Source organism: Nymphaea colorata, chromosome 11 (assembly GCF_008831285.2).
Source record: "Nymphaea colorata isolate Beijing-Zhang1983 chromosome 11, ASM883128v2, whole genome shotgun sequence".
Lineage (NCBI taxonomy): Eukaryota > Viridiplantae > Streptophyta > Magnoliopsida > Nymphaeales > Nymphaeaceae > Nymphaea > Nymphaea colorata.
Window position 1 is genome coordinate 2,188,723 of NC_045148.1, and position 26,541 is coordinate 2,215,263.

The 26,541-nt window shown below is 39.1% G+C and overlaps 3 protein-coding genes across 3 annotated transcripts; all 3 read right to left on the reverse strand.

The window, feature by feature from the left end:
• Window positions 1–6,913: 6,913 nt before the first annotated feature.
• Window positions 6,914–9,214, reverse strand: LOC116264739 (beta-1,6-galactosyltransferase GALT29A-like). The gene has a single exon (XM_031645111.2). The coding sequence runs from the start codon at window positions 8,330–8,332 to the stop codon at window positions 7,040–7,042; it is 1,293 nt and encodes a 430-aa protein (XP_031500971.1). The 5' UTR covers window positions 8,333–9,214; the 3' UTR covers window positions 6,914–7,039.
• An 8,315-nt stretch (window positions 9,215–17,529) lies between these two features.
• On the reverse strand, window positions 17,530–18,737 carry LOC116265018 (protein LITTLE ZIPPER 1-like). The gene is made up of 2 exons (XM_031645531.2): window positions 18,441–18,737; window positions 17,530–18,060 (listed from the first exon to the last, which is right to left on the reverse strand). The coding sequence occupies exons 1-2, from the start codon at window positions 18,620–18,622 to the stop codon at window positions 17,787–17,789; spliced, it is 456 nt and encodes a 151-aa protein (XP_031501391.1). The 5' UTR covers window positions 18,623–18,737; the 3' UTR covers window positions 17,530–17,786.
• Window positions 18,738–19,255: 518 nt separating this feature from the next.
• Window positions 19,256–25,372, reverse strand: LOC116265017 (probable purple acid phosphatase 20). Its single transcript, XM_031645529.2, has 5 exons — window positions 25,123–25,372; window positions 22,469–22,760; window positions 21,540–22,108; window positions 20,188–20,276; window positions 19,256–19,692 (listed from the first exon to the last, which is right to left on the reverse strand). Exons 1-5 carry the CDS (start codon window positions 25,252–25,254, stop codon window positions 19,500–19,502), a joined length of 1,275 nt encoding a protein of 424 aa, XP_031501389.1. The 5' UTR covers window positions 25,255–25,372; the 3' UTR covers window positions 19,256–19,499.
• Window positions 25,373–26,541: the final 1,169 nt, after the last annotated feature.

Genomic DNA, 26,541 nt, shown 5'->3' on the forward strand with positions numbered 1-26,541 from the left:
ATCTGGATCTGGGAACTTGTTTTAAAAAAAGGTCAAGAGAAGCAAGGAATTGTCATGATGAGGAAAAAAGGAATATCTCATGATTCTGAAGAAGACATGGGAGAGTTGGATTCCTTACTTGGGAACTAAGTTAGCTTGGAGAGTTGGAGAAAGTCTTGAGCAAGTTTTGGTAACTTGAGAATAACTTGAAGGACAGGACTTGGAACATAGCATTCCATGGATCTGTTCCACAGTAGATTCGTAGAACACTGTGTTCCAAAACGCAGCAAACGCCCAACAAGTGGCTGCTGTGGAGATGGGACACATGCTTTCGAGCCTCACGGGCACATATTACCTCCTTGTTCAAACTGAAACAAAATGCAAGTTTCGTCAAGGAAGTATACCGAGTTAGATGATTTAGTACCACAGCTTTCAGAGTCAGGATTTTTTCCTCAAGGAGGCCGAACCATCATGAGAGACACCAAATATAGTTTTTCAAATAAGAGCCAAACTAACATTAAAAAAAAATTACTGGGAAAATGTTAATTTTTCAAAATGTGAGGTGGCACATGGCCCTCGGTGGCTCCGCCACTGTTGAGGACAGTCTCCCAACAAAATTTAGCCTGAATCAAGTAAGCACTCGCAACTTTGAATGACATTAACTCATGTAAAGGTTCTTGAAAGGTCAGGACTCTCTGACAGACAAATTAATTTTGACCTTTCAAAAAATGGTATTAGTGCTCACCATACCCCAACATGAGTACTTACCATACCAAAAAATAGTGAGGACTCATTATGAACAGGACTAATTGCAATTCAAATTAGTGACAAATTGATTCGGTCAAGTGATATATATATATATAATTGCAATTCAAATTTAAATAAAATTAGTGACAAATTGATTTGGTCAAGTGATATATATATATATATTATATATATATATATAAAGAGAGAAAGAAAAAGAATTTGAATGGTAACTCTAGTTTTTTAGAGTCACGTTGCTATTTAATTTGCACTGTTTGATCCAACATGATGAAAGACTAGGAGAATGAATATTTTCGTTATTTAATATTAGTTTATGCCTTTTTCTATTTGTTCTTCTCTCAACCACCAATCTGCTTTAAATAGACAGCCTTGGTTAGCTAAATAACTAGTCATTGTTCACTCACTATATATATATATATATATATATATAATATTTTTGAAAATTTTCCTTTCTCTTTTTCTATTGGAGATTCACCAAATTGGGACTCTGGCCGATTCGTTTTACATAACATTGCAGCGAATGGTCTGTACAATGGAGCATGGACAAATTCTCAATACTTGCGGTGCTTTTACTTGGTGCTATTCTTGTCAGCTCATGTTTGGCACATTGCTAACAACCCTGAGGTTTTACATAAGCTAAGCCTCTATGGGCCTCGCTGGACATTGGGCTAGGTACCCGATACTGGCCCGGACCCTAAAATGTTGTTTTGATCTTATCACCCAAACACTACGAGCTCCTGAAGAAAGTTTTTATGAAATAATGTTCTAGTCATAAGTTTTGGGTAGGCAAAACATGTATAATAAGCCTTGATGGCTAAGGTAGTAGCCACAGAGTTTTACATTAACATTAGGCTCTCTTGATGTTTTATTGTGTAACAAGTGGGAAAAAAGATACCAAATTGTGGTAGAACTTATTTTGGCAAAACTTGTTTTTCAAAAGGGAGTGAATAACCTGACACCATTTACCAAAAAATGTATTTTGGTCCTCGGGATGGTTCTTTTACTGTGCGTCCAACTTGCAGTACAAAGAGTTGATGTCATTGAAGTTGAAAATAGAAACTGACCGCCTACCAGCCCTTCACCATCCAGTGTGGGGTAACCCCCTTGGAAATATATTGGATCTAAAATCCATTTAAAGTAAAATCAGGATCCACCCTCTATCCAGTTCATCTATGTTATCGCTTTCAAGTGATACGGCTAATAAACAACCTCTTTAGTAACTAAAGGCATGGTAAAAAAATTTAACTGGGTTGGATCTGCTTGGGCCATGTATCTGGATTCGATTCGAGCCCAAATACACCTTTAAGTCTTATCTCTGCATGAAATGAACCTTAAGCCTTATGTCGCTCTTTTTTTTTATTTTGTTATCTCTCTGTCTCTCTCCTTTCACCTATTGGTTCCTTCCCATAACCATCTAAGGAACCAGTTCTGTCTGTTAGACCCGATTAAAAGAAAAACAAAAAGAAAAAGGTGAAGAGCATTTTCTTTATCTAATATTAGTTTACACTTTTTTTCTTTAGTTTTATCTTCACCATCCATCTACCATGGATGGCGCTGGTAAGTGGTTGAGTGACTCTAGATAATCAAAGTCATCGATCATTCACTCATATATATATATATATATATATATATTTCAACCATAGTCTGTGCCAACATGTACATGGTTTGGCTTTGGCCCACTTGTAAGCTATTAGGTAAGGCCCAGGCTGCCAGCATGGGCTTCGAGCCTGCCTAAGCCTTACTTTGTCAGGCTGCCCCGTTCCAGCCCAATGCCCATACATATTTTTAACTCAAGTACTGCAATCCACGCTAAAGGTCCAAGGGCATGCATACAATATGCCGCAAACATGTGTGACAGCCCGACCATCTGTGCTATACAGTGGCAGAGCCAAAAAATTTTGACTGAGGAGCAATAACCGATCTCTCACTTAAGAGAATGAGTGACTGAAAGGTATTGACTCAGGTTTAGTGTGGGCACCACATGCGGTTAGACCTAGCTGAACCTAGGTCCAGTTTAATCACAATATAAGATTTCAGGGACTGGTGTGGGCAGTGGCCCCACACCAGTTATGCATCATAACTGGTGTTATACCCCTTCAAACAAGGAATGGCTGATGAGTATAATAGATTTCAGGACAAAAAAAAGGTTACATGGTCAAGTAATTCGTGTATTTTCTGTGATCCTAATTGGAAGAGCCCAAGAAAATGAGGGGACAAATTTGCGGAGACTAAGAGAGTTAAATGCTTGTGATTTAGGCAATATCCCTAATAAAAGAAATGGTAATTGGTAGACCCATTCAGTAACTGGTTTCATGTGAAATAGGAGTTTTATATCTCGGCTCTAAAGTACGAACTCGGGTCCATTTAGGCTAAGTTTGACGATGGTGGACTCAACTTGGTTCCACTCAGGGGCGGAGCTAGAATTTTCTTCAAGGACGGGCTGACAGTCCAACCTCTGAATCCGGGTAGGACCAACTTAATTCAAATTCAAAAAATACATGGCGCAATTAAATTTTTTTTTTCAATGTATTTTTTTTTCATTAGCCGGGGTGGGGCCATGGCTTAGGTGGGCCCTGCTCCCTCCGCCCCTGGCTCCACTCATTTCATGCGAAGGCAAGTAAAGCCTCTCTCTTTAAGCACGGAATCACCTTTGCGTCACTATTAATCAACCTGGGCAGATTTTTCAAAGTGTAAAACCACTTTCCTTCTCTTGCTTCTCCTCTCTCGCCGGCCAGTTGGGGCTGCACAATGAGTTGAGAGCAACTTGCTCGACTCAAACTCGCTCATAAAAACTCAACTACAACTCGACTTTAAATTTATGTTCAAAATGTTAAACAAGTATGTTTGAGTTATAAGAATTCGACTCGTTTAAACTTAGCTCGGCTTGACTACACAAATGCATCACAAATGAAAGATTTTCTGTTGCTTAGTTTTTCTTTAGGGGGATATTTGGATACAAAATATGCGCATTCTTTTTGTGGATTATTATTATTATTTTTTTGTTTGATGGTCACTCATAAGTGAATTAGTTAAAAGGAACTGGTTAACAAGTTAGACCAGTTAACAAGTTAAAATAGACGAGATAGATTAAGATAACAAAAATGAGTTGAACGAGTTAAGCAAGTTGGGCTTGAGTTTGTTGTTGTATCGTCGAGCTCAGCCGGTTGCAGACCTAACTACTTGATGGGTACCCTGATTTCTCTCTCTCTTTCTCTCTCTCCACACACACACACACACACACATATATATATATATATAAAACTTATATAAGAGATATTAAAAGTAAAGGAACCAATGGAAAAACTGTATCGTCCTATTTTCCCATGTTTTGAATTTAAAAATAATTTAAAATATCACAAACTAATTTTATAAAATAAAAATATAAAATTGATAAACCTGTCAGTGAAAGCATAACTGGCCCATGGGCTCCAGTAAGGAGCAATTTCTACTACTGCACTGCTTAAATGGACAATATGTGCAGCCGTAGATATTCACAATTTCCAAATTTGTAGAGTTTTGCCTAAAGCCCTTGCTGATGAGTGTAACACAAAGAGATCAATTTCCCCATAGATGGAAGTTTCCCAGGAAAAAACATCGGTAGCTTGGAACCTTCGATTACTTTGTGGGGAAGAAAAGTTAAATTTGGAACACCACTTTGCAGAACTGATTATGCCTTCGTATCTTTCTTCCCAATTTCTTATCCGTTAACGTGCACACAACGTGCAGCAGCCTGAGGAATTTGATTATGTTGTTCACATACTCTTCTTCTTCCTCCACGATTCCTTCTTCTTTAAAAGCGCACACATGACACAACTGCACAGTTTCCAGTTTGCATCGGGGAGTCTTTTCACACCAGCAAAGCCTTGTGAACCAGGCATTTTCTGCGGTTACAGATCACAACTGCGGCACCTTCTCAGGTTGAGTGAAACATGTGGAAGTGAAACACATGATCATGGTTTTAACTTGAAAGTTGCAACAGAAAAGTCCTGTGATTCTTAGTTACCACCCAGAACTTGTGACCAATAACCACAGTTTCTTTTTTTCCAGGTCTGGCGGTTCATTTGATTTAAGATAATCTTAAATCAAAGCATGACCGAGAGCATTAATGGCCACTTAGAAGAAGAAATTTCTTCGATCAACAGTGGCACCACAATGTTTTCTAGGGTCAGAAATTAGTACTCTCTTTTTCTTCTGTTTGCAGCTTCTTCGAAATTCTGCCCCAATAAAATTTCTTTTGAAATTGTGTCGCAAAGCATAATGTGATACGAGGGAGAGGGATCCGAAAGTACAGATTTTAAGAGATGTTGAAGAAATAAAACTTTGTTTAAACCTTACAGGTTTACACAATACTCCATAAAAGTAGAGTCGAGAGTCGCTTTTCCTCGCTCTCCTAACCTGCAAGAGCCTACTGAAGTAGATCAGAAGTCAACATGCTCTAGAGTGACAATGGAAAGCCAGAGTCTTGAACCGTATGATTGAATGATCAAAAGATGTATTCTTAGTGCAGATGCTGCAAGCAAAGCACAGAAATATAATTTCATTCTTCGCTCTTAAGATGTAAGACCCATAAAGTGAAGGATGAAAGGAACAAAAGAAACCTGCATAAGCATAAGGAGATCAGGTTATAACAGTAACTGCTGTTTTGATTTCCTACAGCTGATCTGTACATTCACAAGAAACCTAAGATCAAAAAATACAAAAACATGGAAGGTAACATGGAAAAGTTATTGAGGTGTTACTTTTACAGTTGGATAAAATCCGAAATCATTAATAAATAGTCGACTTTTCCAACTAGAGGTAGGCATCAAGCAGACTTTGTACTCTAATTTATTCTTCAAGTCACCTTCCCATTCTATTGCGACAAAACATAATTGGAAAATAACAACGTATAAGGGTAGACAAAATCTAGGTCACTTCATTGAATTTGTTTAAGACGATTGACAGTCAAAAGTGAAGATCAGTACCTAGCTATCAGCATATAAATACTTAGTAACACTTGAATCACTGTGCTTTGAAAGAAGTACAGAACTGCGAGATTGCATGATAATAGTGGTGTATCGAACGGGAACTCAGCATGCTGATGGCCATATAACAAGACAAGCAACAAAACACAAAATACGAAGAACTCTAGAGATTCTGATATGCAAAATAATATGGAGCATTAAAGCACTTGCAACCATCACATGCAGATTAAACAAGAGCACCAAGAATATGAACTTAAAAAGGTACAATAATTCTGATGATACAGCAGATGCTCAAAACAACTGATGCCGTTAAGCTTTTAGTCCTTCAGTTATACCACAATTTACAAAGTCTCTCAAGCAAAACAAACAAAAAAAACTGCTCGTTGACATGCAACAATGGTCAAAGAACTCGAGCATAAAAGTTTGTTAAGAGTAAAAAAGTAAACTGAAATAGTACCTCGAAAAATAACGATTCTCATTCTTTCACAGTTTAAGTAACGACTCTCATCATGAATTCAAATTGCAGACCTGCAGGTGCTTTGCCAACTTCCATTCGAAGTAGGTACAGAACTCAATTGACCAAAAAAGGATCACACTCAGGAACCGAAGATTAGGTAGAAATTCAGAGCCCACAGTTAGGTAGAGAAAAAAGCCGACAAGCGTAATTGCTCACATCAACCACCATTTGCAGATATCATGTTGCTACCGCTTCCCTTCACCTATCCGTCAAATTCTTCTGTTTAAATAATCAAAAGCCACTGATTCACTTGGCCACTTTTTTATCTACAAATTTTGAAATTCTCAAATTCATGCCTCCTTAAAAGATCATAGTTGTCAAATCCCGATGCGAATAGCAAGCCACCATATCTTGGTGCTATGATACAGTTGCAACCATTTTACCATAAAATTCAACATCAAAAGCCGCAGTCTACCAATAAACCATATAGCAGAAGTAGCCAGTACGACACACGCTGTTCGTGTTTTCCCAGTCTCCCAATCCAACCACATCGAGTTAAAGATTGGATGAGAAACCAGGCAGCAGATCAATCAAGCAAGGTAGTCCATGGAAGCCAGGTTGACAAAAATACTATTCATTCCTTCTCCTGGTCAGGGAATTCCTTACCATTGCCAAATTTACGACAAAATTTTGTTCTCAGGGAATGGTCAAGTGATAAAAGTACTAAGATTCTTAACACCACACAAAATGGAGAGAAACAGTACCAACATATTGAATTCAAAATCTGAGAAAGACAATGGAAACAAGGTTCCTCGTGGAGCAAACTTCAGTGTGGTACTTCAAGCTAGACAAGCTAAAAAACCTAATATTGATATCAATTGTATATGGTTACAGGAGGGATTTTAAACTTGGAGTCCCTAAGAAATGGCACAGCTTCTGGTTGTTCAATCAAATCCCTATAGAACGCATACTCTGCCTCGTAATCGTGCAAATGGAGCTCAGCTTTCTGGTTCGTGTGGTAGTGATGCTTCGCATCAACTGATTTACCAAACCCGAAAACGTCGACCTTCTCACACACACCCAATGCAAGCATGATTGCTTGCATACCCGATGAGTAATGGAACAAGTTTCCATCATGGGCAACACTCCATTCTTCAAGGGACTTCCCCGTCGTCTCCACAAATCTTTTCAACGAGTAGTACTTCACAATCCTGGAACACAGCGTGTCGAAACGGGCATCTGTGATGACCAATGGAGCCTTATGAGTTCGGTTGCAGTACTGGAAATCCATGAAATGCACTGCCTGGCAAATGTACATAACCATGGGGACGTTTTCTCCATATGGGTGGCAGAAGCAACTGGGTCTCCTTGAACAGAGATGCAAGATGTTACTGTTAACGAACGAAATCGTGGTTTTCGAGCCAACATTTCGCTGGAATCCTTCAGTCCTCGCATTGTTCAATCTGACCACCATTTCATGGCTATCTATCAACTCCCCGTATTCTTTCTTCAGCAGAATCCCGCTGTTCCCCACAACCGCACATGATGCATACGGTCGGTTTGTTGGAACTGAACCATAATGCCGATCAAGAGGGCCCTTAACAAGTGACACCAACTCACTCATGATCTCAGGCTGAAACCGCTTTTTCATCACCCAATTGCGCAGAGATTGACGAAATTCCGGCCATAGAGCGCTGTACCTGGGGTTCATGAGCTGTACCGGAATTCGACTGGGCCGCACATACGTTCCTTCATGGTTATCCTGCCGCCACGAAGAGATGGATCGAGGGCGGCCCTGACGATGAGTCCACTCGAGCATATCGTTGATCTGACGCCGAGTATCTGACTCGCCGATCTCAATAGCAGCATAGGTCAGGAAAGTCTCATTCAAAGCAGGAAGAGGCAAAACATCTATGCCAGATGCAGGTCTGGCTTCCAGAGTAGCAGAAATGGAACTCCGGCGAATCACAACACGCGAGGCCAGCACAGTGCAAACAACAATTAGCAGAAAGACGCTGAGGAGGGGCCGGATTGGTCGTTTCATCTGTAACAGGCTGAAGGGGAAGAACGTATGGGTGTTAAAGGAATGGAAGAAAACCAAAAGGATGGAAAAGGGTCCACCGAACTCTAAGCGAAAGCCTCGCCATTCCCGCAGGAGCTCTTGCATCAAATCTATAGACAAAGAAAACGGGGTTCTGGTGGTATTCCCTTCAAAGAAACGGGACCATAAACCAGAGAGAGAGAGAGAAAGAGAGAGAATAGGAAAGAAAAAAAAAAAACTCAGAAACAGCTCAAGGCTAGAGAGGGACAACCGCAGAAAGAGAGACAGGGAAGCGAAAATGAAAAAAGGAACTCCAACACAGCAGAAACCTACAAAAAGGGGAATCCCCAATGGGCGAGCGAGAGAGACATAGGTCTCAGAGGCAAACTAGAAACACAACATCCAGCTCAAAATCACTGCCGTTACCACATTTAACAAATCAAATTCGCACAACACACAACAACCCAGAAAAGGAAAAAGAAAAGCAACGAGAGAGAGAATAGGAAAAGAAAGAAAAACCAGCTCCCCACCTCACCCCTCCTTCTCTCCCCTTCCCCACGACCAAAAGGAGCCAACACCCAATCAACCTGCCTGTCTTCAACAGATTATCCCCTCCGTTTACAAGACGAGATCTAGAACGATAAAGATCTCTCTCTCTCTCTCGCTCCTCTCTTAACAGGCTTCTTTTCCTCTGAAACCCCAATCATATAGCCACTGAGAATAAGACACCAAGTTGGAGTTGAAGATCCGACGGTATGATTTCTGCTGCCATTAACGATCAGAACATCTCTAAAATAATCACACCAGTGGTGAATTTAAATGTTTATTAAATGCGGCATCTTCCAACGTGTTTCTCTGCCTCCCCCAAGCGCTTCCGGCCTCAGATCGATCAAAAGGTCCCACCCCACCTCTCCCTTTTTCTCGTTTTGCGTGGGACGACGGAGGCGTGGGCCTCATCCTTCATCAGGTCCAGCCCGGCGTGCCCCATTCCGTTTAAAACTAAGTTACCTAAGGAGTCGCATCTTCTTCCTCAATGGCCGTCGAGTTTGTCGAAAACTCTTGTATATATTTTTTTGTAGCATTAGAAAGAAAGTGGATAGGAGTAACCGAAACGAATCACGTTCTATATCTTAGATCTTAAAACATGACAGTCGGTTTTATTTTTCAGTTTCTTTCTGTTCATCGCAGAATATTCAAAATCAAGTTGATCTAGAACGGGGGTTTTGACGCACCAGCTGTGGCTGGTAGGCAGACGAATCATCAATTTGAGCTTCAACGAATTGGCTTTGAATCACTTTAAAGTGATGGGAGACGGCAGTGGGGCGGGCTTCGATAATATACTCCACTTAAAAACTGTAAAACTTAGTTGATTTACCAAAGAAAATATGTTAAGGTAATGGTTAAAATACTTTTTTCATGCAACAAAGAGGATTTTTTTTTAATATTTACTTGGTGAAAATTGTCTTTAGCAATGCCAATCAAGATCAAAATAAGATATAAAAAAAAATTGAACTTCAAACCCCAATGATATGTGAATTACTCATATAAAATATAAAAAATGAATTGCTCAAATCATTATCTATCTCAGCTTCTCAACCTCAAAATTTTTGGAGAAATTGATTACCATGTTAAGTTTATTTACATTGGTTCTCAAAACCTTTGGAGATAGGACGGTAAGTTTACATTGGATGCCTTTCTGACAGGTGACAACTGGAGATATATGGATCCCACTAAGATGACCCGAGGATATCACCTGGCCTTTTCATGCGCGGGCCTGGACCTGCACCGGACTACACTAGAACCCAGACCCGATCTACAAATGTTTTGGTCGGTGGATCGGTTGCCCTCTTTTGGCTGTTCTGGATCTGACCCAGATGTGACTCCCCACCTGGCTAGCTGTGGCAGTGGCACCCCACCTTCGTCCGTTTACAGTGTATGTTTGGATCTGGATCTGCATCACAAACCACAACATTGTCCTACTTTAGACTGGTCCAGATTCCAATTGATAAGTTCCAGGCCACCAAAAGAGAGAGAGAATCCAGTTTCTCTTTGTGCAGCCGCCGCAAGTTTCCAGACACACTACCTAATAGATTAGATCCAGTGAGACCCACCCCAGATTCGAACATCATCTCATTGTTTGAGACATAATTGGCAGATGACTGGGTCATCGGGTTAGTGAGTTGACTAAGTCGAGTTTTAAAATAACTATAATGAAAATCACTCACTGGGTTGAATTGGGCGAGTAAGGTCAAGTCGGGCCAAATCAGGGTGAGTTGGGCCGAGTCAAGCCAAGCCAGGGGCAAGCCGGGCTAACCTTAATTATTGGCCATGTTTTTTTAGGGATCCGAGCTAATTCGGGCAATTCTCGAGCCAATGAGGTGAGTTTGCCAACTATGGTTTGATGTTCAACATTTTCTCAGTAGCGATGTGAAGCGTTTTGGATTTAGATGTTGTTCATTTATACTATATTTGGTTTAATTAGATCATATTCTGATCATATCTAGATTCATATTAGGGTTCGAAATCTTGAAACCAAAACGGAAGTAAGATCTCCTGATGAATGGAGGAATCTCACTCCAAAGCCCCTACCCAACCCCTTGTCCTCTTAAAATACATGATTTAACTTTCATCATTATCAAAGTTAGAACTTGAATTTACATCGAATTCGAGATTGATCATAGTTTGGGTCCTTCTGGATTTACCCGATTTCACTTACTGAATTTAATTTCAGGTCAGTAATCAAATTTTAATGACTTATTTACATCCATAATTCTTAGTTCCTGCGTTTTCAAGCTAAATTTTTAACCTTTTTTAAAAAAAATACTTGAAGTACTAAGCATACAGAAAGCCGAAAAAACTTTTTAAAAAAATTGTAAAAAAGTTTACAGACGAAGCTTGTTTATAAACCCGAGAAACTGCATCTGATGCCTTACCATTAAAGCCATTAACTATCAACTTTGGAAGCATACAGAAGAAACTTGTCAATGAACCCCAAAAAGTTTGATTGCATGATGAGAAAAAACTGGCTTCCCTTTATTGGAAGAAGTGAACGACCTTGAAAAACAAAAGTCGCTTAAATGAAAAGTTGTTGATATTATCCTCTCTTTCTAAGCAAATGCCTTTTCGACCAAGCTATATATTTTCAGAAAAGTGTTCAATAATTTCTTATGTCATTTCACCTGCGACGTGAGAATAACAACGGTTGCGTATAAAAACAAAATAATTTTTTTTTCTTTTTTGAAATTTGTCTCTGACTTACATAAGCAGTTGACAAATCCATAATACCACATTAACTGTGATTGGTAAGTTACTCTTGAAGAAAAATTAAGTAATTTCGTTATTTAGTACTGCAAACAGCAAAAGGGATTTCTTTCATTTGAAAAATGCAGTTGATGTCATTTTATTTGGGCATGATTTTTAAAATAAAAAAACAGCTGCCATTCACCATTTTAACTCCAAACCTGATTTGAAGGGAATTAAGTAAAGGAAAGGATGGAATTAGCAATAACAAATGGGAGCAAAATAGTCGGATGTCAATCGAACGGACCCGTATCACTACGGATGTGGATCTTAGGTGTCTGGATCTTGGATTTGCATTATGGTTTGAGAGATAAAAATCTATGGTATGTGTTTGAGATGTATGAAAATCTAAGTGTGGCAGAGTATTAACACCTAAATTGAAGGCAGTGGCGTAGCCACATGGTGACTTGTGTGGGCAATTGCCTATAACAATTTCTTAAAAGTTCTTTATTTTTAAATGAGAATTTTAAATATTTATCCTTACATACATATAAGTACCCACCAAATTTGAGTATTTTTAAAGTAATTTTTTTTTTTAGCTTATTCATTTGAAAGTATGCGGAAAAAGAAAAAGGAAAAGTTAAATTTGATTACATCTTGAAAGTTGATCCGTGATCGGTGTGGCCCATGAGGAGCTGCCTTATCGAAAAGCTTCTTTAACTCGATGAAAAGAAAACAATAAAAAGGACAGACTTTGATTAAGGATTCGGAAACGGGCCGTTCTCCTGTTCCTTTCATGGCCGTATAAATTTTTAAAACGAGACAAAGAACTAAACTGGCGACGGCAACTGAGAGAGGGCCCCAAGCCATTAAAGTTGTAGGAATATGGAGACTTAAGAGGTGTTTGAGTGGTAGTTTATTTAACGTAAACAAGTCTCCCAAAGAACCAAAGGTTGGGTAGGGGATTCGGCTTTTTCCGGGCAGTGAGTCGAGTCCCGCTCACCCGAAGTAGTTGCTAACGAAAAATACGTTTTCCATGATAGGGTAGATAAGTTTCGGCAAGAAGATAAATGATTGGGTTCCTCTGAGGTTTAGTGAGGTCCAGTGGCTGGTAGATATGACTAGCTGTTGGATCGAGTGACATAGGCCTTATCTCATTCTGCAAGCCAATAAAGTCCTAGTTGTTTCGGGTAAAAATGTCAACGGATCAGATTCTAATCGCATAAGCTCCTAACTATATCCGTTTTTCAAATACGAACAAACAAAAGTCATATGTACAAATGTGAATATGAAATCTGGTTTCACAATTCGAATCCGATTTTTACATTCATATCCGAATCTGAATCTGAATTTTGAGCCGAATTTGACCAGATTTCAAATTTCAATTGCACACTAAAAAGGAGCTTGATTTTATGAAAAACCAAATTTATTTTATAAATGCCTGACAAAAACATAGTTTTGGAAACCTGGTTTGAATGTTTGGATGACGATACCAAGAGGTGGCAAAACTCAATTTTGCCTGAAAAACCTAGGGGAGGTGGCTTTATCAAATTTGAGTTTTGGTCAAATCCAATTCTTATGTGTCATCTAAGTAGGCTTGAAATGACATTTTGGACGCAAAATCATTCAAATTTTTGAGTTGTTTCTTGTGCCAGTTGCAATACCTGTGGCCAGTGACCAAGCTACAAAAATTTCATTTTAAAAATTCAGAATTACATTATGATGATTTAAAAATTAAAATAAAATAAAATAAAATAAAATAAAATAAAAAAATTCTATCTCCACGAATGCGTGTGAGTGGAAGAAAGGAGCCATGTATGTAGTTAATGGTGTGACACATTGACTTAAATACAAAAAGTATAAGTTTGGGATTTCTTATTATCATTTCATACCATATGATGATCGTATCATGTCAACTGCATTGTGAGGTTAGAGAAGCAAAGGCATGTTTGACGCAAAGACGGCGGCAGACATCAGGCTCACTTGAAAAGGAAAATGACATTCCTTTGCTGCAATGTCTACGCTGCGTGTATCTCACGAAAGTCCGGTTCTAACTGGACTGGATGGAGACGACGATGTCTGGGGAAGGTCGTTTCCAAGAAAAGAGAAACAAGTGTTGCTCTTTGCTTATTCCAAACCTCTCAGTCAAAAGGATTTAAACCGGATATACACATGTATTTGTATTTTTGGATGATTAACAAAGAAAAGTCATATCTGAATCTGAATCTGAAATCCGATTTTACAATTTGATCCGATTTTTACATTTACATTTGTATTTAAATCCGAGTCAAAGTTACAAACCAAATCTGGCCAATTTTCGAAACGTCGGAGCATTTTTATTAAATCCGAAAACAATTTGATTTCTGTCAATTGTTGGGTGTGAACTGTAGTCCCATCATATTTAATAGGCCAAATCTATGACGTTATAATACTTATGATATGACTTCAAGTAGTGGTAGTTAGTGCTCAACAATTTAATGCATATAATGGACCTTCCCCAGTTGATTTTGATTAATTTCCAGCAGCTACTGTGTGGGATTTCAAGGTAGATCTGTGTGTTTGACCCCCAAAACGGTATACAAATTAATTCCTTCTTGTATGTCAACGATCTCCCCAGATCCTCCCCTGGTTCTTCCTTTGTTAACAATATCATTTTTTAATTTTGTTTTTTTGTTAGGTGCATCAGCTTCTATTATGGCGCCCACCGCATCATGTGATTCAAGCATGAGGTAAACCATGGATTGTAATGCCCCAAATGTTTAGTCTTGTATCGAAAATTATGAGAGATCTTATAAAGAGAGGTCATGAATGAGATGATTGTCTTGGTTCCTAGTCTTTTTAGGATTGAAACCGAAACTGCTAAGAGGCAGGTTGTGATCCGTCGAACCAGAGACCCAAGTCTGAGAGTGGGTCGGGTTGTTACATGAATCGTGTTCTACTTGTTTCAGATGCTGGGTTGGAATTGCGCGCACTCATTTATTGATCAGAAATCATAGATATGGACACAAGCCCTATGGTATGGTTTGGATCTGGGATCAAGTCAATTAGGGATGTCAATACATTTGATTTGGATCTGATATCCAACCCAACTGTTTCAAAAAAATCGGAAATGAACAAAAACTTTAAAAATCTGATTAGGAAATCAGATCAGATTCAAATTTAAGAAATAGCATTTGATCCAGATATACATAAATATCCAGTCGGATTTGGATACAGATTCAGCTCAAATTTGTTTTTAACCAAATATTCTATATCTAAGGTTCTTATGTTTTGAAAATCGGCCAAATTCGTATCAAAGTTCAGGTCATGATTCGGAAACGAATGTTTTTGGATAGTGAAATCAGATTTTGGATTTGGATACGGTTTTTTTTTTTATTTGAATTTGAATTGAAAGCGGAATATATAAATATAAAAAAAAAGTGAATATGGTTAAGGTTATATCTAATTCAAATCTGATCCATTGACATCCCTACATGCAATTCATGTGAAGTTAGATTTCAATTCAGCTAGGCAAGTTAAGTCCAGTAGTTTCTTGATAAGGTATGGACTCCGATCTACTTTTTTTTTTTTTCATCAAATTCAGGCACTCAAAGTTCGCAATCAGATAATCCCAAGACATTTACGCCTTTCATTTCTCTCTCTCTCTCTCTCTCTCTCTTTATATATATATATATATCAGTTTCTTCGAGTGATCAAAAGGTCGAAGAAGTTGACCCCTCGCCTTGAAAGAGATGCAGATGAAGTAAAAAAGGAAGTGGAAACAGACGAGATGAAGTAAACTGCAAAGTTTCAAATTTGTGCATGTCAAAGAAATTGGACCTGCACTTCCTTTAATGCGAAGAGTGAAATGAAAGGCAATACCGAAACAATGAACCAACTATAGTTGCTTAAATAACCACGCTTCAATCTAGACCAGGAATTATTTCAATTCATTGATCTCCCCCTTATTTGCAATTCCTATCTCAGGGGGTGTTTGACAATAATAACAATTTATTATTGTTCTATAAATCTGTTCAAAAGATTGAAGCAAATTTATATAACACTGTGCTATAGTAGGGTAATCTTTAAGGCATATTAATAAAACAGTAGCAAACTGTTCTCATCGCCAAATAGCTCACCTGAGTTGTACTAGAGTTGATTTCAAGGCCTCCATATTCTCATAATTGATCAAATCGCCACCAGCCTGCTCCAATTTCGTGGCGTCCAAGTTTTTTGGAGAATTACCTAGATTATTAGTCTAAGCACAATTAAATAAACCAGTTTTTCAAAGTTTATTAATGGAGATTGTAAGTTGTAACGACCTAATTATCCCACTCTCACACGAGCTCGTGCTCTTAGTTTGGCGGATCTCAGTAATAGCGGTGATTTGAATTGAATGAATCGCAGAATAGCGAACAGAGTAGCAAGTAGGGGTTGGACCCAGAATTTTTTCATGAGGAGGGCCTAATTATAGTTTCAATACTTATGGTGCAACGATTTGATAGCTCGGTAAGTTCAAGAAAATTCAATCACGAAAAACATAACTAAATGAGACTTTTGTAACTATTTTGTTTATCAAAGCTATTGATTTTAGTTCTAGGTAATTCCCGAGATGGAAGCAAAGGTCTACCATAAATTGCAAATCAAATTACCAATTTAAAACGTTCAACCCAAATTCTAGAAAACGAAAACTAAGTGAAAATTGGATGTCAATGGATCAAATTCGAATTGCATATACTCGATTTGTTTTTCTGGATATTTAGATGTTTGGATTCGAATATAAATGAAGAAAAGTCATATTTGAATCCAAATCCGAAATCTGATTTTTATGTTCATATCTGAATCCAGTCGATTAGAATACAGGATATAGAATATTTATTTAAAACCAAACGTGCTTTGAATTGAATCCCCAATTTGATTGGATATTCATACATATCTGAATCTGAAGCTGATTGAATTGTCCTTTCTTAAGTTCAAATCCAGTCCGATTTCTCAATCGGATAAGAGGCTTGTTTTCATATCTGATTTTTCTGAATAAGTTCAGTCGGATATCAAATTCAAATCAGATTTATTGGCATACAAAAACTTCATGACAATGGCTGAAACTCTAAATCCAACGCAGTTCGTAAGGCTTATGAATGAATCGAGGAAGAAGTTACAAGAAACTGTTCTAAGTAACAAAAATTCCGGGTCTAAGATCCAATTCTATCAAACACAGGCTTGGTATTGGAAAAGGCGAGGAAAAGGTTTCGCTGGGCGGGGGGGGAGGAAATCAAATACTTGGTAAGATGGAGTATTGGAAATGGTAGAACTCTTGGACAGAGGAACGGAGTTGGGATAATTGATCATTTGGCCAGAGATGAATGATTTGTTTTTTGTGCAGAAAAAGTCTCAGATTTGTGTCAACCAGATATTCTATTATAGACAAGAATTAGTGGAAAAAGAGATCGATCTCCCTTTAATCCATTTGATTGTTTGAAATTTTGATTCAAGAATGGAATTCAATTCCTCCTCAAACGGAATCAAAATTTCAGGTTTTAGTTTCCTAATTCTAGAAACAAAATACCCTGTTTGTGTAATAATTTCAATTTCTTAAAAAATGGTATTTTTGATTCTAAATTCAACCATTTAAGCCTGTTAGATTGGACTAACTTTGAGTCTAGATTTTCATTCGGTATCCGCTCTACCATATCTAGAATTAAGAGCAACGCAAATTTCATAGGCCCAGATAGCGATGGAGCTCGTTATTTTGGTTTTCCTCCTAAGATATTTTATCTTTCATGAGAGAATTTGTCCCATGTAGAAAACAGAAACAAATAAATTAAGTAAACCTTAGAAGAAATAAAAATAATAATAATAAACCATAGAGTTATTATTCATTGTAATGTGGAGAATAATACTATTTCGGAACATAACTACCATCCCCTAATGGAGTTCGTTTAACATTGATATCTCAGTTAGGGCGTGTTTGATTGTAAAAACTGGATCCAATTAGGAGATCGAATCCTTGAGACAATATCACCCAGCAAAATAACGCGAAACCCCCCAGTACGTGCGGATAAATTCGCAGTCAAGTACACAAGAACAGGAAAATAACGGCATAATGAAAGCAAACTGAAAAGTTTCAGTGCAAAACATCGCAAGTTCTTCTTTACTTTCCAAGTGTGATATTTTGTTCTCATTCGATCTAACTATTCCCACATTGATCCATGACATTCCCAATACTAACAGTAAGTTTAAAGAAAATAAACTAACGTTTTTGTAACTAAATGTTTTTATAAGTTGCACCACCTAGGGTTTATGACCCCCCCAACTTTCTCCAAGGGTTTTGTAACCGCAAAATCTTCCACTGTGGCCGGACCTAGGGTTTGTGAGCCTTGTTTGTGTTGCCATTGGCGAAGCGGTCGCTGGAACCAGCGCTCGGGTCCAGACTGAGTCCCAGGGCGAGGCTCGGGCTGGGTCCAGGGTTAGGGTTTGGGCTCGGCTTGTGGACCCTCTGCTTCTTGAGCTCGGTCAGTAGAGCCTGCCTCTCCTGGTGCAAGAGGATGGCCTTCTTCCTCAGTCTCTCGTTCTCCTCCACCATGTAACGATTCTGCAGGTACAGCTTCAGGTTCAGCCTCTCCATTGATGACCACCTGTAACGTTGTTATAATATAACGTTAAAAAAGAGGAACGTTAAAATCACGTCGATTTCTGGCCTGTACCCAATACGCGGCTCGTAAAGATATGCAAGTAACGTCGACAAAGGGGAAACCAGAAAAATCATACCAAGCATATGAAGAACGAAAAATCTTTCAGTAAGACCGTAAGTTCAATTTAACGTTATTTTGAGGGAAATATCGGCAGAATAACGTTTTCTAAACGGCTCTGAGCCACCCATCTCAAGATGGACGGCCGAAGGAGGGGGGAAAGAACTAAGAAGGAAGCTCTCTATCCACTATAAAGCGTGCATCTCAAAAGATGGAAGGATCGATAAGAGAGAGGCAGAGAGAGAGAGAGAGAGAGAGATTGAGACCTTCCTGTGGACTGTCTCTGGAACTTCTTCTCTTCTTTCTTGCGACTTCTTCTCCTTCTTCCTCTTCTGTTGACTGGCGATTGGGTTGGGGAGGGGAGAGGGAGACTGCGGAGGGGTAGAAATAGGGAGGAGGAGAAGGGGGACAAGGACAGGGACAGGGCCATCTTCATCATCATGAGCATCCATGATGATGATGATGAACATGATGATGAACTCACCAGCCCACAAGATAATGATGAGTCGTCGGCGAGCTCATGGGAGGGCCATAATCATGAGGGGGAAGAAGCAGAAGGGGGGGGGGGGGAGGAAGAAGACGACGAAGGAGAGGAGGCGGAAGCGGAGGCGAAGTCGGCGATGATCAGACAAAGCATTTGCGCCTCTGATCAGCGTGCCCTCTGCTTCCGCCCCTTTTAGTCTTCCCCTCCACTCTCTCTCCCCACAGACTCGTGCTTCAATTAAGACCCATCTTCATGATCTCTCTCGCCCTCTTTTCCGGCCCTTCTGAACCTGGTGGAAGGCGATTCGCTATGGCGGTGATGATGGTCCATGATGATCAATGCTGACATTCATAATGATGACCCCCGCGATAATCAATGATGGTGATGATGATGATGATCATGGCGACCGAGATTCGTAAATCGCAATGATGGGTTGAAGCTGCGATCGCCGACGCGCCCACCGTCATCGCCATCATCGCCCCCTCTCTCGACCGGAAAAAACAATCGCCGGACTAAAATTTCGCACGACATTTTCTCTCGAGATTTGCAAGAGCTCCGATTTTTCCCTTTCCGGGGTTTTCTTTAGAAAATAAAATTAAAAACGAAAAAAAGAAAAAACAAATAATTTTCGTGGTCCCCGAATCATTTCGACACAGGAGAAGATCGAAAGGATCTCGTGGCTGCGGAATGTGGATCGTTCAAAGATTGTCTGACTCCGTGTTTGCATCTTTTTGCGCTGATGAATATAAAAAAGAGATCGAGTCTCGTTCAAATCTTTCCCCGCGAGGGGTCTGCAACTTTTGCGCTGTAAAGCATCAAACAGTGTCGTCCCTGGATAGGGTCAATGTACGTTGGCAGTACACTGGTTCAGACCCCAAGATCTAGTCAGCCAGACCCGATCTGCTACAACTGATTCGTCGTAGTCGTTGCGGTGCCATGTCCACCCGGCGTGGGTGTCGTTCTCCACCTGCAGCAGTCCGTGTCCAAAGCTTGCTTCCCTGAAGACTGACCATTCCGGTTTCGGATCCATAAACCTAGAGAGAGAGAGAGAGAGAGAGCACATCAGAGGTCCGGTCTAAATTGAATCCAGTCCAGTAAAAGTTTGATCCGGCTAAAAAATTTTATGCTAAAGTTTGGACATGTGTGATGATGCTTAAACAAGTGTGTGGTGATCTCAAGTCTGAGAGTCTCTGAGCATCTTTGATCTCTAAGATGGAAAGTTTGTGAATGGGGATCGAAGTTTGCATCCGTTTAGTTAGATCTGGTGAACAAATTTAGATCCAATACTTAACTAGATTCAGATACAGTTTGCAGTTTCATGATTGAATCTAAATTCTGGTCCTATTTCTGGTTGGATCCAACAAAGATTTGATCCAATTTCATATGATTAACGGATGCAAATTCAGTTTTGAGAAAATCTACTCAGAATTTGAGCCCGATTACATAGAATTTGATTAGTAAAATCTGATCCTAACGGCTTACTTCCCAACCTGATCTATTTAAGTAGTGGGCAGGGAGATGATGCTTACTCTGTTGCTAGGCCTTCTCTGTTGCCACCATCTCCAATGGTGATGTGCACAGGGCCGCAGCTGTCCAATGTTCCATTATACACTCGATCCTGTGATCAACAAAAGAGACGCATCAGCAATTCAATTAAGATCTTCATGTCAACGCGATTACCATCTTTTCACTTCATATAAAACCAGCCAATTGTCTGCTTTCGTGTTGTATATCAGTGAAAGATGAAACAAAGCGATGGTGGCATTAGGCATTTGTCTACTGAAATTGTGGAGTTGCTCGAGTAAGAATAATCTCATTGCCAACCACCATTTAATGGCAGTAACAAGATGCCAAAGCTTCTTTTTCAGCAATGGAGAGGAAAGTGCCACAGAGAAAGTGTTGTATGCTGCATTGTCAGAAAGGCAAATTAATTGGAAGAAACTTGCAGAAGAGTTCGGCGCTCGCCTCCTCGAGCTGTTGTTGAGGGAGTGGAACAGCAGCGTTCCAAGATAACGCACGCAGAGGCAGTTCAGCTGCTTTAAAGAACCAGATCAGTACTGCTGCTGCCTTAAAGAGCGACAGATTGTACTGGCATCGCCGAAAAGTATGCCGCTGCTTCTTTCACTAGAGTGGTTGACATATGGCATGTGTGCAGCCGCATTAAATTTCTTTCACCAATATGTTCTATTGGCGTTTTTACTTGCAGTGGCCCGAAGGCCTGTGATCACGATTTAAACCATAACCAGCACGACCTTCAGCAGCATTTTCTGTGCACTATAAGTTCTGTCACTAAAGGTTTCACTGACGTTCTTTCCCTCTAGAGAATTAATGAAATACTTGTAGTTTGTAGTTACATTTTCAATGTAAAGAACATTATACAACTGTTATTAAAAGGTGTTTTATGAATCTATCCCAACTTTATGAAACAATGAAAAACTATTTCATTTGTCAAACAAGTCATACATAGTGACAACAAGAATATTTTATGAATATACCCTAAAGATGTAGGATAACATAGTGACAACAAGAATATTCTATGAATCTACTCTAAAGATGTACGATATTCATTGTTTTTTAATGAATTTATAAACTCACAAAGTGTTCTTGCTATCAAACAAGCTTTTAGTGTTACAATTGGGCCGGACTAAAACTATCACTCAATAAAGGACTTTTTTTCCTAGTATTTTCATGGTTTCGTCCAATACGAAAGCTTGCTTTTCCTTCTTATTAAGTTCAATCCGACGATTAAATCTGCTTTACGGGCAAATATGTTTGTAAAACGATCTAACAAGTTTTGGTTTACTTTGATCGTGATCTCCATGAACTCTAAAAGTTGCCTATACCGATCTTGATTCAAGAAAAGATTTGTTAGGGAACTTACAGTGCGTTCATAGGCATGGACATGCCCTGCAAACACGACATCCACATGTGCATCATAGAGCAGACTCTCCATTGCCACCCTCATGTCCTCTCCTTCTCCTTGGTGAGCACTATTAGAATTGTACCATGGTGCATGCAGCAGAGCTACCAGCCAAGGTGTTCTCTCCCTATCGACGTTAGCCAAGTCAGCTTGAAGCCACTTGTACTGGTCCGAGCCGATTTCGAAGTCGGCGTACGAGCCGAGCATGACGATGTGAACACGTGGCATGTCGAATGAGTAATAGAGATTGGAGGTTGAGTTGCTCTCTTCATACGGCATTCGCCACCTAGCATTGTAGGATTTGAATGGGTGTCTGGTGATAAGTGGGATCTTCTCAATCTCATGGTTGCCTTGAGTCACCATCCATGGCCGACTGCTGGACAGTGGCTCGACCAGGAGCCCAAATGAGTCCCACAGCGGCTGGTAAGTGTCGGCATAAGACAAGTCACCAGGGAGGAGCAGCACATCATAATTAGATTCTGCAATGTGTTGGAGTGTTGAGTGGGTCCATTCAGTCTGGCCCAAGTCACCTGCATTTTGGTTCCATGTACAAGCCATTAGAGAAATTTGGTAGTAATCCATTTCAGAATCTAGAGTTAAAAATTATGTTCTAAATCAAGACTCTATGATCTAAATCGAATTCATGGTCAAGTGAATCTGAATGGCATTTTTTTCTCTGTAATTTGCTAATGATCTAGAGTGGGAGTTTACCTTCTTTCTTTCTGTAGTATTTAAGTTTCATTGAAATACTACCCTGAAAGCAGTTTTTAGAAAATCCAGAACGAGTTTTGAGAATCGAATTAAGCCAATGGAAATATCTTGTTGCTGTAACTCATAGAATTATAGAGAGAGATGCGGAAATTGGTAGCAACTTCTCCTCTTTCACCTACCTGATACTGCAAACTTGATGGGCAGCTGAGCAGGTGGAGTTTTTAAGCTGTACATTTTGTTTGGAGCACCACCACAACGATAATAGTAGATCGTATCTGGATCCAAGGGGCCAATAACTACGTTGTGTATTTGACCGGATTTGTAGAGGAAGTAGCGATACGTAGAAGTATCTCCGGTTGCAGATCTATCAAAGGCCCATGGAGACGTGCCATACTCTACTAAAGCTAGAGAATCATCATTTGTAATCCATGAAATTCTCATGCTGTCTCTCCCAACCAAGGATATATGGACCTGAACATGTTTCCAACTGTTATTATTCATATGTAATAAGAAAAGCGAAATTTAGAAACCAGAAATCTATCAATATGATGTCAGCTTGACAAAATTTCATGAGTCCATTTCATACTTCTTTGCGGTAGATCAACAAACACAACAAAATTATCTACTTGATATAAAACCAGAGATTTAATCAGCACATCCATCACTTACCTGCTGCTCTCTTTGGCTGTGTATGAGTGTAGATATGCATAATAGTTAAGCATATTGTGTTGATTTTGACATTTCTACTTTTTCCAAGATCCAATTGTTTGATTTTATTGATCGTGCAAGCTATATATATATATATATATATATATATATATATATATATATATATATAGAGAGAGAGAGAGAGAGAGAGAGAGAGAGAGAGAGAGAGAGAGGGAGAGGAGCTACATGTGGGGCTTGTATGGGCAGTTAATCACACAGTCGCACCAAATTTCTTTGTTTAAGGGTTGGTTGACCCCAAACATGTGCATATTTATATATTCTTAATATATAGTTCCCCTCAATCATTTTGCTACGGACTTGAAAGGTCCAAGTCCTTTTGAATTAGTGCCCTTTAGCCCGCCACTGTAAGTAAATGCGAAAACCACATAAAACTGGTGAGAGTCATCCCATCAACTTCAAAGGTAGTTGACAATGTAACATATAAAGCTATATTTTCACAATCAAAGGCGCAGTTGTCGCTCACTCCTTTGAAAAAATGACCTTTTACATCTTGTTTTGGGTACAGTTAATTAAGTTGATTCAACAACCTATATCGAGTTCACATATTCAACAATACATATTTCATGAAGACTACAATATATATATATACATATATATATATATATATATATATATATATATATATATATATATATATATATATATGATCCTGCAGTTGAAAATTTCAACTACCTCTCACCCACACAAATGGAAATAAAACATGGACATTTGGCCAACATCGACGACCCTACTCATCCCTCATATGGTTGGCTTCCTTTCTTTTGTCATGAGCATTTTGGTTTTGTTTATAGTATTTGTTCAACTTGTACTTAGTTTTGGTAAGTATGCTCTGTTCTTCGGGGTTTCTTTTGGCAAATAAAGCTATATGTAACTTTTTTAAGGCACTTTAGTAAATGTTATATGTAACTTTTTTACATATATAGTTTCAAAATTAAGGCACTTTAGTAAATGTTATATGTAACTTTTTTACATATATAGTTTCAAAATTAAGGCACTTTAGTAAATGTTTTATGAATGTACCTCAATTTTTTAGGGTAGCTAATTTATAAAACAATAACAAACCTGAACGGGCCCTAAAGTTTAAACTAATGGTGCTTTATCGCCTGGCCGCAACTGTCCAGGGAAACGCCGTGCTCGACACAATTGTCTTGGACGTATCTGTGACTATAAAAGAATAAAGATTAAAAGCTCAGGCTCGACAGAAAACAAAAGTATACCATCTTTATTCGCTTCACTAGAGTCGGCAATTACTTTTAGAACTTGAAAGAATAATACAGAAAGGTGCGAATCTTTACATCTGTTAATATGACAAAGCACTAGCAGGAAGTTTTATCCAATGGCAAATAAACAGCAAATAACTCAGAAACGTAAGACATATTTTGGAAATTTTGTAACCAAGGGGTGGGTCAGCAGATAGAGATCTCCCCAAGATTTTATATTTGAGAGAACAGCAGATCTGCTAATAAAGCGTGACGCCTCGTCCTGCTTTGAGGAACGACAATTTTGGCATCGTTTGATCATAATCTCTCTATGTTTCCAGAATCTGAGTCCTTGGTGTTGCAAGAATTGTATCGAAAAGGAGATCTCAATGGTAGCCATTGGAAATTTTGTCTTCGTGTTTTTGTCTCTGTGCTTCACTACACTCCAACCTGCCAAGCGGCACCCCCGTGACACCCTCTCCCTTCTTCTGGCCGCAAAAACGTAGTTAAGTCTCTTGTAACATTGAGATTTTGATTGATTCTGGTAAGTAGTACTATTCTTTCTTTCAACATATAAAGATGGCTTGTCTCTCCGTCTCTCATATGGTTCAGAGGATTTATTCTTCTGATTTCATTCTTCTCCTCAGAATTTGAAGGAACAGTAATACTCAAGCAACCTATCAACCAAAACTCAAAAACTATTTGTAAACCCCAACCGAGATGTTGATCAGACGCAGTGGGATAAGCTGTGAATGAGCGCATAGGTTTAGAAGGCTACGAAGACAAACTCGAGCATCCAGAGTCCAGACGAGGAGAAACATTCAAACCAAGTTCTGAAATGTTTTCTTCTTAAGGGAAATAATCTCCTCGACGATACAAGAACTAATTAAACAGGGAAACCTAACCTGTTGAGGAGAGGGATCATCATCATCGGCCAGTTTAACGGCAACGTTTTTCCGAGGAGGAGGGCGATCGTATCCCCACGAGAGTTGGAATATTCCGGCGACAGCCACCAGGAAGAGGATTCTAGAAAGCATTTTGCGGAATACCAAGCTGGGGCGTCTGTGGAAGACGGGAGAAATCAGACGGAACGGAAGGGGACGGGAATGTCGACGGAGAAGGGTCACATGCAAAGAAACGTTGCCGGAATGAGCCTTGAATCTCTATGTATGTTCAAGGCTGAACCTTCCGGAAATAAATTAGGAAATTTTTTATTACAGCGCCCAGTATTTTGACAACAAATCCCCATTACAGGCTCAAATTTTGTTCTTTTGATTTTAACCTCACTTTTACCAAAAACTGCCCCAAAAAGAGGCTCGAGTACCCTATGTATTTCAACGCTGACCTCTTAATAAGGAGGTCCAACGGGTGAGTACCCGTTGAGCTCGAGCTCGGCCAGCTCGAACTCAATTCTAGTTACATATAACTTGGCTTGTCCTCGATTCGTTTACTGAGTCCAAGCTCATGCTCTACTCATTTAAGCTCGTGTCCTTCAATATATATTTTATGCTTAATCTTTCTACGTTTGTATTTTAGCCATTTTAAGTTTTTGCAATTACAAAACTTAGTATTAGCGTTAAACTAGTCTAATCTAGTTGAATTCAAACTCAAGTTATCAACTAAGCTTGAACTTGACTTTTTTAAATTATGAATGGAGCTCGAGTCAAGTTCAATTGAACTAGTTTGAGTCGAGTTCAAGTTGGCTTGACTGATTGAGTATTTCTATCTCTTAAGATAAAAATTTTCTTCACTCTAATGTTATGAATGATGGCAGCCTTTGTTTCAACAAGAGTCAATTATCTAATAGCAATGGTAGGCCTTGTTTGGCAGAGCAGGTTTGTCATGACCTATTATAAAAGGCCATATGTTATACACTAAAATGACCAAAATGCTCTGGTTGGTTAAATGAAAGACTCCTTCTATGGGGGTAGAATTAGAATTAAAAAAAATCCTTCTGCAAAAATTTAAACATGACCCTGTTATAGCAGTTGTCAACAAAAACGAAGCCCCTATTAAGAATTATACCTAAAAAAGATTCACTGGATAGAAATTTCCCGATAAATTAATATCGGAATTAATCAATTTGGGTCACCAAAGTTGCCTTATACAAGCGCAAAAGGCGTGTCGGTTACAGTGATGCATCCGATCCAGATCAAATTATGTCGTTTCCGGGTCCAGATCTTTAAAGCACGACCGGATTTTGATCTTTAAATTCAATATTGATCCAACACTATCGTCCTCCACGGAGTGCAACAGAAAAGGTAACTTATTTGGCTAAGTGGGGCGTTTGGATCACACTTACATCTGATCCGGTTTTTTGAAAA

What these genes read in the sequence shown, in the direction of transcription:
- LOC116265018 (XM_031645531.2), bottom strand. Translation starts at nt 18,622, where the DNA reads ATGCTCATGATGATGAAGATGGCCCTGTCCCTGTCCTTGTCCCCCTTC. An exon ending in CAGAGACAGTCCACAGGAAG is followed by an intron (nt 18,061 to 18,440) that starts GTCTCAATCTCT and finishes ACAACGTTACAG; the next exon opens with GTGGTCATCAATGGAGAGGC.
- LOC116264739 (XM_031645111.2), bottom strand. Translation starts at nt 8,332, where the DNA reads ATGCAAGAGCTCCTGCGGGAATGGCGAGGCTTTCGCTTAGAGTTCGGT.
- LOC116265017 (XM_031645529.2), bottom strand. Translation starts at nt 25,254, where the DNA reads ATGCTTTCTAGAATCCTCTTCCTGGTGGCTGTCGCCGGAATATTCCAA. An exon ending in CATCAAGTTTGCAGTATCAG is followed by an intron (nt 22,109 to 22,468) that starts GTAGGTGAAAGA and finishes ACCAAAATGCAG; the next exon opens with GTGACTTGGGCCAGACTGAA. An exon ending in AGAGAAGGCCTAGCAACAGA is followed by an intron (nt 19,693 to 20,187) that starts GTAAGCATCATC and finishes CTCTCTCTCTAG; the next exon opens with GTTTATGGATCCGAAACCGG.